This window comes from Ammospiza nelsoni, chromosome 10 (genome assembly GCF_027579445.1).
Source record: "Ammospiza nelsoni isolate bAmmNel1 chromosome 10, bAmmNel1.pri, whole genome shotgun sequence".
Classification (NCBI taxonomy): Eukaryota; Metazoa; Chordata; class Aves; order Passeriformes; family Passerellidae; genus Ammospiza; species Ammospiza nelsoni.
Genome location: NC_080642.1, coordinates 3,371,325 through 3,392,279, shown reverse-complemented (window position 1 = coordinate 3,392,279; position 20,955 = coordinate 3,371,325). Strand labels below are relative to the sequence as shown.

The 20,955-nt window shown below is 42.7% G+C and overlaps 1 protein-coding gene across 1 annotated transcript in view; it reads right to left on the bottom strand.

The window, feature by feature from the left end:
* SERPINI1 (serpin family I member 1) overlaps window positions 1-20,955 on the bottom strand; it is a 45,591-nt gene that overhangs the window by 16,580 nt on the left and 8,056 nt on the right. The window contains exons 2-4 of the mRNA XM_059479593.1: window positions 4,374-4,641; window positions 2,977-3,207; window positions 405-599 (exon numbers count right to left, since the gene is read on the bottom strand). Coding sequence (XP_059335576.1) covers window positions 405-599; window positions 2,977-3,207; window positions 4,374-4,623 — 676 coding nt within the window. The 5' untranslated portion in view covers window positions 4,624-4,641. The remainder of the gene's footprint in view (window positions 1-404; window positions 600-2,976; window positions 3,208-4,373; window positions 4,642-20,955) is intronic.

Here is a 20,955-nt window from a genome sequence, read left to right as displayed (position 1 = left end):
CTCAAGCTCCAACTAAAAATGATCATTAGTTCTGCTGTTCAAAGAACCTCTATTATACCAGTCCAACAGTAAAGAACAAACATTATTCATTTGAATGTTTAGCACAGCACAAGAAAAATATTTTTGTGATAAGCAGGACTAGCTCAAGAATTGCAAAGAACTCCAATCCAATGGATAAATATTCTGAAATCCATCCTAAGGCACCAAGCAAGTCATTATAAATGTTGCTACCAGCTATAATACACACATTAAGGAAAAAAACCAAACTCTGAGTCCCTTCTTTGGGCAAACAGCACATTAAAAATTCCAGGTGGAAAAAGAGACAACAATACAAGTGGATATTACTGCAACAAAGCCATTAAGTGAAGATTTAGTAGCTCTAAATTGCTGAAGGTCTAACTCACCATAGTAGAACTCTCCCTGTTGGTACATCATTGGAATTTGCACTTCACTTTCATCATCTTTAGTGAAAGAAAAAGTTCTGGTATTTTCAGGCCTGAACTGTGACTTCCAGTTGCCTTTAAAGTAGATTGCATTGATGAGAGCCAAATGAGTTAGAGCACCAAAGTCTCTTGAAGACACAAAATCTTTGATCATGCCTAAAAAGAAACCCAGCTGTCAGTCTGCATGTCAAAGTGAGCATTAAATCCAAACTTAAGGCAGCTTGAAAAATGCAAGAAAATAAAAAGCAGTGTTAACATGTAATTTCCAATTCAGATGTTTCATTAAATCTCCAATTAAAGTGCCAGTGTTTTGTAAACCTAAATCACAGTGTAGGTGTGGAAACCCTTCCATCGAGGACGTGTTAGGCAACTGTTTCTTGATCACTGCTAAATACACCCTACAAGGAAGCCACGTGGAGAAAGGGTCACATTTGGAATGTTTACCCTGCTGCTATGGAACTGTTCAGCACTTCCACCTTAAGGTCAGAACTTGTACAAACTTTGGTTCCAATCCAGAGCAGCACTTAAATGGGTGCTTGATTTAAAGCTGCACCCATTGCTCCTCCACCAGTTCTGAGGGAGCTTCAGTGATCTCCTGTTGAATTCAAACACCAGAAATCCACATAAATTCCCAGCATTTGTTCCAGTGGCATAGGCTCTTGAAAAGCAAAAGAGGAAAAGCATCCAGCATCTGCTCTATTCATGGGAGGTACAGCAGCTGAGCATGGCAGCTGCTTTGCTCCTACTCCTGAATAAGTAATTTACATCAGAATGCAGTCTGGTACCTGCTGTAGCTCATCTCAGAGCTCTCCATTTCACCAAAACCGTTCCCAGTTTGGTAAACGGGGTGCACTGACCAGCTCTGTCACTGTTCTTCAGGAATTACAGCCTCCTTCAGATTGCTTCCTTGCTCACTTCTATTTTTAGCTGACATTGCAATGCAAAGTGTTAAAATAAACACATTCCTCCCTCTGATTATTACTCCTTAATCCATGGTTTAAAAGACAAATTAATTCTGCTTTCTGGAGCATATGATCCTGACTAACTGGTGTGAAATTTGTGTATCACAGGGCTGGATTTCTTCCGGGTTGCTGTTTGCACTTCATTTTATCTCGAATGCTCTAAGGAGGGAGGTGTGACCAACACTCACTTGGTGTTGGGAAAAAACAAAAGGGAAACGTTTCCAGATTTCTAGTTGGTACTCATATTTCTTTGTGTTTTTTTCAGCCACATCTTGTTAATACATTAATGAAATGTTAAGAGTTTTCCTGCCCAGAGGAACCTTTGATGGTTCTGTTTCTGCTCTGAACAGGGTGGAACTGAAACCTGCCTGTGCTGTGCTTCTTTCCCCAGGGGGAAATCAGAGAGAAAGGGACCAGCTGAGGGACTGGAACCACCCCAACCTGACACCAAGAGCCCCCAGCTGCCCTGGTGGGCCCTGATTTTCCTTCTCCCTCAGCCAGACACCACATCCATGGAAACCCTCTGCAATCTGCTGCATCACTTCCACCCAGCTATTTCTGCAGCCTGAGAGAAAGGGCAGTTTGTTAGGAACAGAATGGCTGCTTGGAACAAACCAGGCAGTTTTGAAAAGGGAATAAAAGCATTACAGAAGGTGCTTTTCCACTCTGGAGCTGTGCTTTTCCAAAAGGAATTATGGATTCTTAAGTGCTCAGACTTCATGGGGATGTGTTAATTCCTTCCAGGTGATTCCAATCCCTCCAAATTCCCAGTGGTACAACTGTGTCAGAGCCAGACTTCCCTGAATTACTCCCAAAATCTCAACCTTCAGAGTGGGGAACCAGAATGAGAACATGCTTTGATCCCTCCACCAGGAGACTCCCAGATATGGGGGCTCTGCATGGCTCCAGGAAATGCCACCTCTCTGGGAGCTGCCAAGCCAAGCAGCATCCTGCAGCTCTCAACGTGCATATTTACAACAGTAATTTTGTGCTTAACTCCCTTGCTGCAAATTTGTGTTGTGAAACTGTTGACAGCGTTCCTAAAATCAACTACCCTCTCAACATGCTATCTCGTTTCCTCACACTGCAAAACATTACATTACACACTCTGATTTTGTGGTGCAAAATTAGCTTTTTATTCCCCACTATTCTATTTCTCAGTACCTCGTGAGTATGAGCTCCTCAGAGGAGGAGTGATACTCCACACATGCAAAGCACAAGCCAATAACCCCTCTGCAGACAACTTTTCTGCCATTAGTAATAATCCTTTTGTAAAAAAAAGTTTAAAATACTATTAAAATGCCTGCCATTAAAACAGTCTCATTCAATAAATGCTACAGATGGTAAGACCAGAGAACAAATATTCAAATAGATGCCACATGATTAACAATGACTAATATTACTTATGACAGATCATTCCTACATAGGAAAAAAATAGAAATACTAGAATTCTTCTCTTCAGCCTCAGACAGAAGAGATAACAGCCAAAGCTCCAACCCAACACCACTGCACAAGTCTGGAAGCAGAAACACTTCCTGCAGGAAGTGCACAAAAGGATCACATGCACTTACTATTTGTGTGATTCTCCACCCATTTATTGATCTGAGTAGCAACAGCTGCACTTTGGCTGAAATCTACATTCTCTACTTCAGCTTTGAAGTATTTCTTCACCAGCTGCAGGAATTTGTCACTGACGTGGAACCCGTTCTGCACGTAGAGGGAGTTGGCGATGTCCAGCACGTAGTGACTTTCCTCAGCAGTTGCCATGTCAGAGAGCTCCTTCAGGAAGGCAAACTCTTCACCTGGGGAAGGAAAAAACACCTTCAGTGGCTCAAAAAGGAGAATTTTTCCATGGCTTTTCTGCTGAAAATTCACCAAAATGTTTTATGCAAAGGAAAGCCATTTTTTTAAACAAACTTGTTTCTAAACCTACTACACACACCTTCAGATCTGAGGGAATAATCTCCATGATCATATTACTTAGAGCTTGTTTTTTCTACTAGCTATAATTAGTCTAATTAATGAGACATTTGAGTCCCACCAGAAGCAAAGCTATCAATGGAAATTCTTTCTACACCAAAAAAGCAATTAAAAAATTCTTCTTGCAGGTTCCATTTCTAAATCTTGCCACCAGAAATTCTTAAGAGAACTTTTGTTCCATCTTAAATGCCAGTTGATTAAGGAAAAATGAACTTCAAATCTAGAAACTAAGGCACTCTTCTATGCCAAAAGTAGGTCTAGAATTTCCCAGGATCTTTAGTGGGACAGTACAGAATTCTTAGTGGGTAATGAGGAATCCTGAACAGGATTAAAGCAGTCCGCTTCAAAATAGGAAGCTGCATCATATGCTTAAAGATGAAATTTTTAATTTAAAACACAACAAAATAAACCTTAAAACTGATGGCAATTATGTGTTTCAAGCAGAAATCATGGGAGCACTTTCCCTGAATATCACATTCATATCCCAGAATAGTGAGCAGCCCAGAAAACAATCAACTGCACAAGAGGCAAGATGGAGGACAAGGAGGACAAGAAGAAGAAAGACAAGACATGCCCAGATTCCTCCACCTTGCCTCTTGAACCCCCATTCTAAAAACCCCAAAATTCTACGTTTTTACCCTGTGACAAGTTAATTATCATTCTACTCAAACTCTTGTGAGTTGTAAATTTTCACACAACATTAGTAATTTTTTCCATGGGTTAAAACCAAAGGCACAGGTGTTTCTGACTCCATGCCAAGGTCTCTGAGCCCCCTGCCAGGGTCTCAGTCCTCCAGGGCAGCCAGAGGAATGTCCTGGGCTCTGACATGTCAGCACCTCTCAGCTCATGCAGAACCCACACTTTTGAGCCTGCCCAGAAATCCACCAAGAAACCCAGTGATTTATAACCCATGGACACCAGCAGGCTGCTCCCACCCCTGCTCCTGTTTCTCTAGGACAAAAAGTAATAAACGATGCGAAGGCCTCACCATTTTTCAAGCTGTCAAAGCCCATGGAATGTCGGATTTCCTTCAGGGTGGTGCCGTGGGCTCCCAGCTCCACCATGCCCATGGCTATGGCAATGCTCAGAGGGGAGAACAGGATGTTCTCATCCTCCCTGCTGGCTCTCAGCTGGTTGTAAACGTTCACAGACAGCTCAGCGATGGTTTCATCGGGAAAATTGGTCTTGAAGGCTTCGCTTTGCAAAGCAAGCAGGGACAGCAGCCCAAGGAAATACATGACTTGAGATTTTAAGGTCTGAAAGGTAAATTTGAGGCAAAATAAGGTTGTTGGATAATATAAAGTTCAACTTGAAAGAAGAGTAATCAACTTTTTAATCTTAAATCTGTGGGGGAAGAAAATCCCTAGAGTTCAATGCACAGTGCAGTTAGTTGGAGGAGACACTATTAAAAGAGAAGTGATGATGTATTTTCACACAAAAATAACCTCTTCCCTTGTGTAATGGTATGTTTATGAAATCTTCCAGCCCCAGACCAACAAAACACTCACAGCTTCTACATAAAAGACGCCAAAGACAGCAACCCCTTCCCTCCTTCCCTTTGGAAATGTGGCTGTTTAGCACTGCTGACCTGGAACTGGCTTGTGTTTCTGCACTTTTCCACAAAAAAACCCAGAAATCTGCTGTTTCTTTCATTTGACCTTCCAGTAAGATGGAACTTATTTATCTAAGTCACTTGAAGCCCCCAACAGGTAAAACAGTTTCAAGCACTGTGAGAGAGCTCCCTGACACCCGAGACAAAGTTACTGTTCCGTGATGTTGCTCCGTTGCAAAACATGTGGCAAGCAGCCAAAAATTCTTTGAAAGAAAAAAAGAAAATCAATCATGCCTTAGTTACCAAATAAACCCCCTTTTGTTAGTAAATAGCAGTGAGAAGCTGGGCAGCTCTGCTAGCTGGGAGTCAATCCCCACTCAGAGGATAAAGGCACTGTACAGTGAGAAATAACACCAGAGGGAACAAGGAAGGAAACTAAATTTAAAAAAGGGTGATGCCTCTGAGTAATCCATCCCCCAGGCTCTGCTGAAATGCTCTGGGGTAAGCAGCAGTTCTCACTCTACCCAGTTTAGCTCACACAACTACTGATAGTAGAATCCCAGCTCCTGGAGCAGGGAATGTGTAACTTCATCCTTCCTTTTTTTATTTTCCTTTAAACTCTGCTACCTTGGCATGAGACCCACTACTGCTGCAAGCCTTGGGTGAGAAACAGCAACCAGCAGAGCTCCTGTTTCAGCTCCTTCCCTCTGCCTGCAGGGCACAGCAGAGCAAACCCAACCCTCCTGCAGCAGGGCTTGGACGGGACAAGGCTCAGAGCTTCACCACAAGTGTTTACAGGTTGCTGTGCCAGGCTGCAGGGCTCGGCAGCACAGCCCAGATTTGTGTGCATGCTGCTGCTCCACACCATCAATTTGCAATGCAGGCAGCCCAAGTGCTTCTCCTTATGCTTCCCAGCAATGCTGGGGCTGCAGCACCAGGTTTTATAGACATGGCACAAAGTGAGCTTTATACAACATTTATATTCTGCATTTCATCTTCAAAGGCCTGTGTAGCATTATCTAATTCACTCACACGGCGCTGAGTGATCCATAATTTAAGTGTTATTACTGGCATTTTATAGCTGGGAAAATACAAAGAACAACAGGGTACACACACGTGCCTTGGCAGCCACTGGTGCCAGCACTAGTTAAGATTCCTCCTGTCCCCCAGCCTCCATCAGCCTTTTGTTCAGTCCTGAACTGAGAAAACTGGAGATGAACCAGTGCAGCAATCCCACATGGTTCAGGGGACAAGGAGAGCCTTGCCTCTCATCTTTCCACATATATAAGAAATACTCTCCTTCCTAAATATCCAATAAAATATCTGTGGTGGCATCACTTCGCTTCTGTGGATTACTTGATCAAGCTTCCTCTGATTCTTAGTAAGATAGCAAAAATGTCCACTGAAGGCTCTTATTCTATTTAGGAACAGCACAGAAAAGTCATAGAAGGCTAAAGCACCAGCTTTAATCCTGTCTGCATGTTCCAGTGCACTGACAGAACTACCCAGCACTCCACTGCAAAACATCAGTCTGACCATCATTATTTATTCCAGAAACACTGAGACACTATTTATAACCCCAAACATTATCAACACACCACAAACTTCCCCAGCAAAACTGCTTAATAGCAGTACTCTTTTTTTAACCTGCCCGTGTATAAATTATTGACTTAAGGATATTAAGGTTTCTGCTACAGAAAATAACTGGATTTCTGTGTGATCATGGGCATTGTAGATTTCTTTATTTAAAAGCCCTGGAGCATGCCTCTGCCAGTGTTACATAAGACTTGAGCCAGCACATCCCCGTGATAGACTGAGCCCAGGTATTATTCTCTTATCCTAAAAGCTGCACAAGGCAAGAAAAGCTTAACAAAGCTCCATCACACAGGCCTATAGTGGCACCAAAAATGGTGCTCAGGAAATAGATAAGCAGGAGCTCATCTTGCTTTTGTGGAGGATGAGCCCAAATTTGGGAGCTCTCCCACACTAATCTATACAAACAAGTTGTGCAGCTCAGTGTGGATGCAATTACACAGAGAGTGAAGCTTTCCACTCCTGCATCAAGAGCAGCTTGAGCTCACTGGGAGACCTGATGTGGTTAAAACAGATGTGAAATAATCTGCAATTTTCAGAAAGGGAAGTTCCCCAGCCTTGCAGTGGCAGAGGCAGCTGCTCAGCACTCCATCACTGATCTCTGTCCTATGTGCCACTGCCAGACAGGCTTAAATAACTGCACAGGGGAAGGAGGGGAGAAATTTATACATCTTAATTAAGTGTTTAACATGCAGGTCAGACTGTCTGAGAGCTAATAAAATATTTGTTATTAGACAATGCTGGAACCCCAACATCATATACAAATCAAAATAATTTTTCTTTGTGACCACTTACCAAAAGCTCCTAATGTGAAATAATTATATTACTTTTCATTATTTAGTTGGACAGAAAATACAGTAACTACATAGATGGAGAGAAATAAAATTTAAACTGAAATGCTCTTAACAAGACAAAGTACCAAAGTTATGTTTTTAACTAGGAGCCTAATCCCACTGGTGGCAACACTGTGCAAAATAGATGTTCCCAGTAGGAATGAATTAAACCCAAACAATTTTGATTTCCTCCCCAGCCCTTCCACATCATTTTAGTCTAGAGAGGCTTTCTAATGAAGCTTACAGTGAAGTTCCCCACACAGACACCAAGGGGAAAGGAAGATAGGGAGGCAGGAATGAACACATGGATACAGGCAGAGAATTTATCCGCTCCTTTGCTGGCAATGCTCTCCAAAGTGAAAATACATAAATGAATTAGTCCAATGGAAGGGAAGGTGCTTTAAAGCAAACTAAAGATCTGTGGGTGCTGGTCAGTGGGGAAGGGCTGTGAAACACCACAGATCAATCCTTTTCCCAGTGTGAAAATGGTCTCATCTCATCCATCTAATGGGAAATGTCTGTGGTAAATTCCTCAGTTCAATTCCTCTCACACTTCTGCTTCATGCTCACACTGCTCTGCTGACAACTGGGAATCCAGCTCTTAATTATCATTCCAGCCAGAGCAGCTCCTGCTCCTCTGATCCTGCCTCACTGCAGGCTGGATTATTTGGGGTCTGGCCTCAGGCAGGAGGGCTGGGTCCCACCAAGAGCTGGGACTGATTCTGGAGCAGCAACTTCTGAGCATCCCTGTCCAGCCAAACCCTGGACTGTCACTGCAGCAGCACTGAGAGCATCTTTGGATTGCCTGGACCCTACTCACAAACACACTTCAAGTTGAAGGAAATGAAGCTGAACATTATGTAATGCACATCCAGAAACTTAAACAGTCCCTGGGAGTATCATCAAAATTTTACTCAGTCTTTTCTGTCTCCCTCAGACATCCCCAGTACAGTCTGTCACTGCTGATCTGCATCAAGGCAATCTGGTTAAATAATCCTGCAGCAGTGGGAAAGGAGTCAATGTCCCCACTGAACAATGTTTAAAAATCAACAGTCATCAGTTTCACATGTTACTGGGTACGCTTTGCTTTCACTGCTAAATATGAGAATAAAAAAAAAAAAAAAAAGCTGTTAAAAATGCTTTCACTCCTCAGCCATACAGTTATTAAGGCCAAAGGTATGAACTGCTCATTTGAGGGTGCGTCAGACAGATTCTGAGTTTTGTTTGATTTCATCAATTGATGCATGAACACCTCTCTCCTACCAGGCAATCAAGGAATCAGTGCAAACAAATTTTTCTTGCCACAGCCTCCTCTTGAACAACAGTTGTGTATCACAAATCCTCACTTGCTACAGAGGTTTGTCAGAGCATATCAGTTCTGTTCTGGCTTGCAACTGTTCTCAGGGGAAAAAAACCAGTGATGGAACACTAAAACAAGATTCCAGATATCCATCCTTCAGCAGGTGTTGGCACTGAGGTCCATCTGGTTCAATTCTCAAAAAACTTTTTAATTCAGCATTTCAGAAAACACCTGGAAAGATATCAGCAGCCCCAAAACTCAGCCCAGCACATTTCCCCAGGTGGCCACAGCCAGCTCAGGGCTGCTGCTCACCTGCCCTGGGGCCAGCCCAGATGTGCTCCTGTGCATGGGTACAAGGGACACCCATCCTTGTGATGGCTGAAGAAAAACATTCATCTGATAAATGCAGGACTGCTTCTCCAGCTCTTGCCTCTCCCCAGCAGAAGGCTGGGATGACTAAGAGGAAGCAGAACAAATTCGCCCCCTCACACCCACAAACTCTGAACTATTCGGTTCCAGCAAAATGCAGAAGGGGCAGGCGCTCTCTGGAAGCTGAGATATTTTGAGATATCCTATCAACAAACTCCAACTGAGTTCACAGACATGAGGTAGCACGGATTTTGAAACAGCGAGACCTGGACTCGGCGTAGGAAGGTGCCAAAAATTCAATTAAGGGTTGAATTCTAGTACCTTGTACTTGTCAGACAGGTTGAAAAAATGGGTTATAATTGCCTTTTCTTTTACACCTTTACAGAGGGTTTTATAAAGAAACTAATTTATGGCTTTAAAAACCTACAAAATAAAGCTGTGATACATTGCCTTGGTTCCTCAGCACACAGAGACTAAACTAAGATTAGTTGCCTTCGAGATTACTCTTGGCTACCTGCAAGCTAAACACCAAAGGTGTGGGAAGTACAAATGAGAAAAACTGCTGATTCCTGATCAGTGAGTTAAAAAAAAACCCTGGGAGGAAAACAAGCGTGGTAAGAGCACTGATTACATTGTCTCCTGTAAAGAGCAGCTGCAGGAGCAGACAGAAGTCTGGCAGGACAATTTGATAAAGCAACAGACGGATTTGCTCAGGGAACAAGACCTGCTGGGTCAGGGGAAAAACCCACTGGGGATGCAGGCAGGAACTGGGGGATTCTCCTTCCCCCAAACCCAATCAGAACAGTGCCATGCTTGTGGCAGGTGAATCTTGGAAGGATGTGAGGTTGGTGAAATTTCAGCCACTACTGAAATATGACAATTGTTGCAGGCACCTTTACTCAGAATGATTTCTTGTTGGCAATAAATACCAGAGAGAGGCACCACCTAACTAACAATAGCAGCTCAGAAAATGAACAGAGCTTAGACAAGGAACCCAAGTTCCCCTCCCAGAGAGCCCCGGCCCAGCCCAGGGGAGGCAGGAGCAGTTGGTGAGAGCCTCAGCTGCTCTCCAGACCAGGCATGGTTGTCATGGCTACCCTGAAGGATGTGCAGAGGAGGCTCCAGACATGTCCACGATTTGCTCCCAGCTAGTTCAGGCTTGCCTCGGGCCCTACAACAACAGGGGAATGTGGCTGCTACCACAAACCTCAAGCTGCTCACAAACCCTCCTGATCCACTGCAGAACAACACAAGAATGGCCTTTCCTCTGCTTTGTCCAGCAATACAACCTCTCAGATTTTTATTTAAAGACTGGGCAAAAATTGCACCTCCAGCCAGCACTACTGGAGCAAAAGCATTCTCACCTCCAGAACCTTGAGGTTTTACCACAGCAAACCCCACAGAATTAATGTGACGCTCCCACCAGCCGCTCCCTGAGTTAATCCTTGTTCTCCTCCCCAGCACTCAGCCCCTCTCTCACTCCAGAGCAGAACTGAGAAATAAAGCTCAAACCTGAGCTGGCTCCACCTGAGAAATAACTTTCTTTTCCAGAGCCAGGTGTGCAGGGAACAGCAGTGCCAGGGATCACACATCCTGCTGGGATCCACAGCCAGCAGTGCTCCCCCAGCTCCCTGGGATGTGCTCGCACCTGGGGCTGCACACAGAGCCTGCCTGCAGGTGACAGCAGCAAATCAAACACCAACATCCTCACATGCACAGTTCAGGAGGTGCCGCTGCTCTGAACCAGCAGAATTCAGCCAAGGAAATGGGAAAATAACTAAATAGCCATTAAATGCTTCAAGCTACAACTGAACAGATAACTGTGGGATCTCAGCACCTCAGGATGGAGGTGCAGAGAGGCCGAGACCACCCTTGGGGGGCTCGGGAATCCTGGAATGTTGCCAGAAGTGTCTGGTGGCAGGATTTTGATCCTACACAGGAGATGAGACCTGTATGAGGATGGGAGGAATTCACTGGGTGAATGGTGAAGGGATAAGTTAGTTAAAGTGTAAAACACAGGGTTTAGGATTTTGGTACAGGGGGGTCTAAAGAAGTAAGATGGAGGAATTGGGGCGTGTCCTGTCCTTCTTCTTCTTCTTCTTGGCCTCCATCTTCTGTGGTGGTGGTGGCACTTTGGGATTGGTCATTACTAAAAGTGCACCGGTTAATAAGGGTAGAAGGTATTGGGGAGAAATGATAAATATTGTACACGTAACTTAGGGTATAAAGATAAGTGACCGCCCGGGGGCTCACAGTGTGCCCATGGCTGACTTGCTGTGCAGACCTCTGTCGGGCTGAAAGAAAATCTTTTAGATAAACAATTAATAAACACCAAGACCGAGACAAGATCAGAAGTCTCTCCTCGTCCTTTGAAGCGTCGGCTCTTCAAGGCCATCCCTGGGCCTTTCCAGGCCACCTAAACAGCTCACAGAAAACCCTACAGATAACCAACTGGCTATCAGGGCCAGTGCAAGCAGCACAGGAAGGGATCTACAAAGCACTTTGGGTATCAGTAGAAGTGGTGACAAGCCTGGGGAATTCTGCATTCCTTGGACAGCAGGCAGGCACATCACTGCTCACTGTGACATGTGTTCCATTTAGCCAGCAAGGCAGCTCCTTCATGTTAGGGGATGTACTCACATTTTCTGTGCTGCAAAAAATGTTTATCCCTAAAAAATGTTTGCCCTTAGCCTGTGTGAGCATCTGACCTCGTCAAGCAGAGACTCTACAGACACATGTGGAACCTTGTTGGAATCAGTTTGTCTCAGTGCAATGACATCTCTATCTCAAGCCGCACAAACATTTATTAATAAGTTAAGGGATTTTGTCACCATCTGTCAATTATGGTGTCATTGCCTTCTGGAGCAGGAAACCTGGAGGTTAATTTCATTAGAGAGCAGCACAATAACGATATAGGAAATAGAGGAGTGTTTAAAACTCCAGCGTAGAGTGACTAAGACAAGGAACAGTCATTCCATACAAAGTGTTTGGACCACACTAAAACCTTGCTCTCCAACACACAGCCAAGTCATGCCCTTCAGGATTCTTTATTCCTGTTTTTTAAATGACCCCATGGCACCAGGAACATTGAGAAAACCTGAAAGACAAATGCTACACTGAAAAATTTCATATTGACAATTTTTTTCCATTGAATCCCAAATGTTTTTAAACTTTCATGGAGCTTGGCACTGACTCACTAACCTGCTGAGGCAATTATGCAAGCCAAAGTTGTCTTAATTGCGCTTCCTCAAGCATATTCCCTCAGCTCTAATTAAAAAATAAAAAGAGATGCTGAGAAGCCATGTCCAAAATACTTAAATCTGAATAGCCTAAAGCGAACATCTAAATACATGTCTAGACAATTAAAAAAGGTGGTCTTGTTTCCAAATCTACTGCTCTAAGGCCTGCAATTGGGAGGCCTCATGTGCAATTTCTCCGTTTGTTTCTTCTGTCTAGGAGAAACAAATTTTTAGAAATACTTTGGCAGAATGCCTTATTTCTGACAGCTCCAGTGTGCCCCACAAAGTAAGAGCTATAAATGAGAAAACACAAAACCCACAAGCTCTGTGAAGGAGAAAAATTGAAGCATTATGGAACTTGGGGATTCTAAAAGGTTCAGAACTGGGGGTGTGCCTGTGGCTCATCTGACAAAGCCAACACAGTTTGATGGGGAGAGCTTCAAGCTTGAGACTGAAATACTACACAGGATCTGCTTCCAGCGGACCAAAAGGCGGTTTACCTGGTGAGTTCCACAGAATTACCTCAGTTGGGCACAGCCTGTTTGGTTTTGGTGGTTTCAGCAGCCATTTCTGTCCCAGGGAGGGCTGTCAGTCCTGCACAGCTCTCTGAAGGAGGTCTCTGTCAGGTGCATTGCTCTGGTGGTGAAGATGCTGACCTGACTGCTGGAAGGAGGGACAATGCCCACACACAGGAGGGGAAGGTGGCTCTCAGAGGCTCTCCAGAATCAATTCTAACACATTCTACCTCTGCAATGACTTTTCAGTGAAAAGGCCAATGCAGGACTCCACTCAGGGTGCAACCATCCAGGGAAGATCCCCCAAATGAGACAGCAGCATTCTTTTTCCTCCCTCAGATTTCCTCAGGGCTATCTGGGAAAGGAAGGGTGAGATCTAATTCTGTAACAGTCTCTTTCCATCAGGAGCAGCAGAGATAGAACACTGCAATCAGTTATTTTAGACACAAGAACAACTTCTTGTCTGCTCTTGCACGTACCACGAATTTCCCTACTTACACTAAGTCCCATTTCTGTTATTTTCCTGTGAAACTCAGCTGATCATCAAGCTCCCACTATAATTTAATTAAAAGGGCAGTAGCTAAGTTTCACCATATGCAACTGCCAGATGCAATCACTGCAGTTGGAGTGTAAAGGCGAGATCCCTGCATGTACTGGAGCCTAGTTGGATAAGTGATGAAAGCTGTCACTTATGTCACAGATATTGCTGTAATGCATGGTGATATTACAGCTTCAGCAGCACCAAAATATATTAATAATACATCCTGTGGAAGCATTCCCAGCAAGTGAGTTTGGAATGCAGTGTTTCAAGCATTTTTCTTGCAACTCCCTATTTATGCATAAAGTCACTTGAGATACATTACATTAGTCTGTGTACTTTGCCTGGCATTATACAAGCTCTCACAGCCAATTTTAAACCTTCCAAAGTAGGAGGACTAAAAGACACAACTAATTAAGGAGAAACAAAAACAGAACAGGAACCCTTCACTACTTAGGGTTGCTGGAATAGGGAACACTGCAGGAGAAGTAACTAGAAATTGTGCATCTCTGGAGGAGATTTTGCTGAATGTCTTTTAAAAGCCCATCAACCAACTCAGGAAAGTTTTCAAATATCCTTAACAAAACAAAATGAACAATGACAATCTTTATATCATCCCTGAATAAGTAAATAGAAAAAGCACACAGTGTGAAACAGCATCTCAAAAGATCAAAGCAGAAGTTAATTCTTCCTTACCTTGTCCAGCTCCCTTCACAAGGACTTCAGAAGAAAAGAGATCAGGCTATGGTATAGCTATGTCAAGATGATGAAGAAAGTTAATTAAAATGCATCAGGATTTCAGAAGAGGAGTCTGTCAGTGCATGAACTGAAAGCAAGTGTGACATACAAACCAGCTTGTTTTCCTACAAAATAATATTGGCTGCAGCCTTGCAATCAACACCGGGCTCCATTTACATTTGGGTAACGTCCCTCTTGCCAGGAGAGTTATTATTCACTTCTGTTAACACTTCTGAGATCAGAATTACTTTCTTACATACAGTAATAAGGCAGAGATTACTTTAGAAAAAAAACCACAACAAACCCAAAACAATTAACCCCAGCATTCAGAGTAGATGTTATACCCTGATTAATTACCAGCAGCAATTCCTCGTCACCAGGACTGCTGTTTGTAATGCATGGACACCATTCCTGCAGGGCCTAGGAAAGCCCAGGTTTAAAACCAGATGAAAGAGCTGTCCTGGCACAGCCAGGAGCCAGGCAGGACCTAGAAAAACCCAGGTTTAAAACCAGCTGAAAGAGCTGTCTTGGCAATTGTGCCCAGCCTGACCAGCGAAGCCACGGCTGAGGCACAAAATGAGAATGGAAAAATGCTCTAAAGCTGGTCTAGCACAAAGTCTCCAGAGACAAAAGGGTGAGAAAGAAGAGTCACTCAGAGGGGGTTCAGCTCTGAACCAGCAAAATGGACTCACTGAGCAAGGAGATTTCAGCAAAATCAGGAACTGAGGGAAAAATTCAGCATTAAGCCTCTCCAAATATTTCTCTAACATAGCAGAATAACATCTGTTACAAAGTACAGATTTTTTTTCTAAAAACTACAGAATAATCTCGATGCCAAATTCAGCCAGTAGCAGGATTTTTTCACTCTGTATTTTTCACAGTGGAAAAAGCTCAACAAGGCATTCCATAAGAATTTCTTTTTGATCTGAAGGATGTTGATCACTGATCTTCCCAAAGGAGTGAGAAGCATGGGAATTCCATGTGGAGAAGAAAATTAAACTCTTCTTTCCTCCCACCCTAAGGCCAGTTCCAATTCTTGCCTCTCAGGCCTCAGCATCACTGCTATTTACTTTCCTGCTATTTTTCATATATTCTCAAATATTCTCAATTGTCTCCCTTATCTCCATGGTTTCTACAACCCCACAACTCTGGTTTTATATTGCTTGCACTTGAGAGCAGCTCTGCAAATATCTAAAAAAAGCAAGCAACCAGGACATCTGCCCATGACAGACAAGACTGCAGACACCAATACAGGCAAGTCAGATGTAGGCAGGAGGAGTGAACCACCCAGTAAGGCACAGTGGCCAGAACTGCCACTAAAATCCTCATGCTTTTATCTCCACATCATCATTCATGTTCTTCCTCCCTCCTGTTTCTTCACAAGCATCCATGAACTTACCAACTAAAGGAAAAAAACCCAAAAGCCAACAAATGGGACAGGAGCAGCCTCATGCTGTTCCAACTGGGAGAGCTGGCAGGACATGAAAACAAGATGTAAGCTTGATGCCCTGCATGTGTTTCTGAATTGTTCAGAGAGAATATCTGGAACAGCAGCAGCTTTAAGGGATAAACTGGAAAGTTAGAAACAGAAAGGCAGGGAGGAAAAACAACTTCCTGCTGTTCAGGCATCTTATCCACAACAGAAGATACACAAGCACAAAATAGTTTTTTCAATCAGAGTAAAAAACAAGCCTCATTTTACTGACGGGGAATAAAATCCCATTTTTGTTTTGATAGCTTAATTTATCCTGGCCTTGGAGGCTTGTGGCTATTGAAACATCACTCTTGGCCCACCATGGACAAAACAGCTCAGTTCAGAGTCCAGCACTCAAGCTGTGCCTGGAAGGTGGGATCTGGCCTTGGAGCTCACTTGTGTGCTCACTGTTCAAGCCTCATTGCTTTGTGTTTATGGGAACTGACGCTGCTCCAAGTACCCACTCCACGATGAGCCATTGAAACACCACATGCAGGGAGCTGAATTTGTCTTAATCCTGCTTATTCTCCCACACAGAGGAGTTTGCAGCACGTTAGAGCCGACTGCAAGCGCTGCAGCAATTCCCATGAACAAGAGCAATCACAAAGCACTGGGGGAACAGAGCTCTTGTGCTGTGCTCTGCTGCCTCACATCCACACACCCTCCCTGAGGCTCCAGAACACGCTCGTGCTGGGCTCTTCTGAGGATGGCTGGGGTGCTTTTGGTTGGCTGGTTTTGTTTTGGTTTTGTTTTCTATTCAGATTTTTATAATTTGAAAGCTCCGATACCTTAAAGAAAGGAATTGAATCTGAGGATGTCTGGGGTTTTTTTTTTTTTGGTTGGCTGGTTTTGTTTTCTATTCAGATTTTTATAATTTGAAAGCTCCGATACCTTAAAGAAAGGAATTGAATCATTTCCAACACCCAGAATGAAAACTGAAAGTTGAAACCTCATTGTCTCCCATGAACAATTCAGATCTCCCCTCCCCAAACCAAACTGCCTGCTTTCCAGTGAGTCTCAGATGTTTTCTTATGGCAAGTTCATATTAATTCCACCTTGTTCTAGAAAGACTCTGACACTGCTCCCAGCTTTTGTGTGATGAGCTATGATTCATGGGCGTCCAGTATTTTCCATTGGTGGGGAACACACACACTTATTTAAAATGAGGTTAATCTTTTTAATTGGCGTGGCTTTCCAAACTAAGTAGGTTAACCTGAATTCTTGTGCCTATACAAAGAGCCCAAATTTCAAGCTTTACATGGTTTATCTGATTTTTATGTCTAAATTAAGTTGTCAAATAGGCAAAATGGACAGCTGCAGCTCAAAGCAAGGAATTCAGACCCAGTTTGTGCCAAGCAGTTCCATCAATATGGTCACAGAAGAAGAAAATATATTTTAATTTTCAGTCAATCTGCCTCAGCACCAAACCCATTAGGCAACAAGCAGGCAGAACGCCTTGCCTCACACAGACCTCCCAGAGCTGGTGCAGCTGGCTGAGCAGCAGTGCTCAGATGACACACATTTCTTTAGTTAGTCACCACAGGACAGTTATTCCACTGCACCCAAACACACCCCCAGGTGTCAATGGGCAGCAGCTCATCCCTCACTGCACCAACTCTGCTAATCCTTGAGGCAGCACACAGGGATCAGCTGGGCACTTGTGGACTGCAGCACAGCCACCTCTGTCTCAAAGTTCATCACTGGGACACATGAGACACTAAAATTACAGCTGCCCCCTTCAGAGCATGGAATCATCCACCTAAAGTTACTTTTAGCTTGATTTCTTCTTTGTTCAAATTCATCCATGGCAGAATACACAGACTTGTACTACCCTGAAGTGAAGAACAACACTGAGTTTTGCTGTCTGAAGCAGTGAAGGGCCTGTGCAGAGGTGACAGCAGCTCCACTGGATCAGGTGTCCAAAGCTGTGGGACATTCAGTGCCATGAATTTCTGCACTTAGCAACCAGCTGAGACATCAGCGCTTGTTTCCCTAAAAACACAGGGAAGCCAACAGCAGAATACATCCAGCCTTCACCAGGAGCCATCTCTTATCGAGCTCCCAAATCCCACAGTAACCAAGGCTGCTAATAATGGGCTAGAAATTCACTACATTTTCCCCCCAACGCTACATTAAAAAGATCGACTTTGAACAGCCCAGTGTTCACCACACAGAGCTGTAATATTTGCGTGCTTGCTGTGGCTCCCAAATACAACATTAGTGATGTCAGACACGGCCATGCACTTGCCCAGGCAAGACTCGAGTTTATGTCTCTATAGAGCCAGAAATTAATAGCCTAACACTTGTTTTCCCATGATTCAGAAGATTTCAGGAATTGTTACAATGTGCTAGGAGGAGCAATGAAAGGCCAAATAAAATAATGGATTAAGAAAACTCTTAGTACAGCAAGACTTGAAAACACACTTATCACAGCTGTAATTACAAGCCTGAATGGCCACAGCTGATCCCTAACCTCAAACACTTCTGCTCTCCCATTCAGCGAGTTTGCATGAGGGAAAAAATCTTTACTGGGGCCTTATTAAACAAACATTTCCTTGTTCTCATTTTAAAGGTCCTACTCGTTTAACCTGTCTCATGCAGAAAGAGTCAAACCATGCCATGACAAAATTAGAGCTTAACTGCCTCAAAGTCCTCAGGTTGTTCAGATTTCCAGAGGTCTTTTTGCTGAATTGTTTCAGGGAGAGAAATATTTACCTCCTATTTGACACTGGCAACTCCCCACTCGCTCCCTCCAGGAACTGCTGAGATTACTTTATCCAGAAATCCAGACTAGAAATTTTCCTCTGTAATGTCCTGATCAAACTGGGGATTCTGCAGTGTATTTATTTGGTTTATGATACTGTCAAAGAGGTCAAAGTGGTTACTGTGGGGAAAAAAGCTTACATTTGGCAGGCACTCAAGCACAGCCTTTCAAAACCTGGAGTATTCCCTGTGCCTAAGGAATTTTCCCCTAGGATTGAGTGCGACACAGCCTGGCTGCAAATTCTTTAGGGCGGGTGTTTATTTTTTAATTGCACTAACAATGATGCCAGCTGAGGTAGCCAAGTATGAAATTAATATGGATTTAAAAGCTCAAACTTGGCCAGTTTGGGGATGTTTTATTTCAGTCTCTCTCTTTGATGTCAATCATGGAGGGAGAAGAAGAAAGGCATTAAAATATTGTTCTGATTGTGTATGCACAGTGGATGGGACAAACTGAGTTTCACACTCTATAAACAACACATCAGGCTCAAACAATAGAATTTTGCTGGCAAACACAAGAAAGCTCTGGAAGAGTTTGCTTGGGGGGGGTCTCTACCCATAGCCACTACATGCCATGGGTTTGGGGCAATAATTTTGGAATTCTTGGCCAGCATGGTTCAAACCTCTGTTCAGTGCCAGGGGTGGGACCACAGAAATTATCCCAGGTTTAGGAGTTTTATGGCTGGCATAGAAACTCCTCAGGACCCCAGTTCTGTTCACTGTGCAGCTCTGATTTTATTCAAAAAACCTGGAAAATCAGAATTATTTTCCCTTGGCTTAAACTAACACGACAAAAATAATTTGAGCTGCTCAGAAAATGTTGTGTGTTTAGCTGCTTGATCTGTAAGTGGAAAAAAGCTAATTACACAACCCATTTAGGCATTTAATGTCCCAGGGCCAAGTCACTCTGCGGCCACAGAAAACATTAATAAACATGGCTTATCTCACTTTATGAAAGTTGTGATTACCATTTTTCAATAACTGCAGCTATCAGCAGCATTTCACCTCTCCTACCTTATGAAACTGAACCCAAACAGCAAAACCTATTTGAATTCAGCTCAAATGTGAATTTATTGGGAACGTGCTCTCTTTTTTGCTCCTGTGTAAAATGTCAAAATTCAGGGCTGGATTTCTCAGAATGCAGCACATCAGGGCTCAGCTGGGAACAAACAGGAGCAGCCAAGCACATGAGATCAAATAAGCCTCGAGTTTGATGCCTAAATGGGAAATAAATATTCAAGGGTAAAAAAAAAAAAAAAAAAAAAGAGAGAACACAAAATAAGCCTGCCTGCTCATTTTCAGAATTGTTACATTTTAAATCTATCTGTAGAAATGGTCCACTTTGCATTTCAGCTACAGAACACACAAGAAATATTTAGGAAATTTCCTCAATGGAATAAAAATCATCTTAGTACTATGTAGTTATAGTCCAAATCCCATTAACATCAATGGAAGGACTTTATAATATTTTGCATATATGACATTATTACATAATATATACGTGCTTTAAGTCATATATGGGTTATTGATATCCTACTTTTGAAATGTCACCAAGTGTTGGCTCCCATTCAATACCAACCAACTGCCTCTTCCTTGTTCTCAAGGCAGACAAAATAATTGTAAATTGGTAGCAAACCCTCATATTTCAATTATGAGTGAAAGGGAAGAGATTCCCAGAAAGAAAACAAAATTAGTAACTTTTCATGCCACAGAGAAATAATGGTTACAGTATAATGTAGCATACAGGTAAGCTTTATGAATGATGTGATAAATGATCTTCAAATGTACATTTTCCAACAATATATATATAAATAATTACATATACAAATTATCTTCAAATGTACATATTTCAAATATATATATAATTATATATACATCACCAGCCTTTTATATGCTTATTTTGATACAAAATCATGCTGGGTAATTCCGGAAGGTCTAAATATCAACTTACCTTGCAATACCTGTCTGCATTACCAAATTATGACAGGAATTTCTAAAGCATCTTTACCACATTAAAGCCACTGCTAAGATCACCATGGCAGCTCCTTTTCTTAGAAACTTCCAAAACTTAGAGTGGTTCATCCAATGTAGGCACACAAGATAAGTCTTATGGTTTTAAAAGTTTTTCAGATCAAAAATATTCAGATTTTTATCAAACTCAAGAAGGAGATCTCATTCCCACAGGAACTTTAATCTCCGGTGAATCCATTTCAGAATCCACACTTCTCAAGCCTAGAAATATTCCAAAGCAAATGAAAAATAAAAAAAAAAAGGGAACTAACAAGAAAAAAATAAGCAATTTCCCTAAGCATTTCCATAGCTTGCATAAAGACATCAATTACCATAGCTTGTCTTCTAAATTAATGATTCACAGTGATGGATTATTCATGCAAGTCGGCCAGCTGAACATTATACTTTGACTCTGGGGAGAAAGTATAGCATGTCTTAATTAACTGGATTTTGTATATGCCAAAAGATACCCAGGAAAACTTTATTTCTCTAGTCAAGCAGGTAAAATGCGAGCAAAGAGAACTGATGGTAATCAAAATATGCAAAAATCTTCCACAGTCTCAGAATCCACATTTAAAGTGAACTAGGAAGAGCACATTGCCTCGAGTGAGCTCTGTAAAATAGATCCAAATTGCCATTTTGTTGA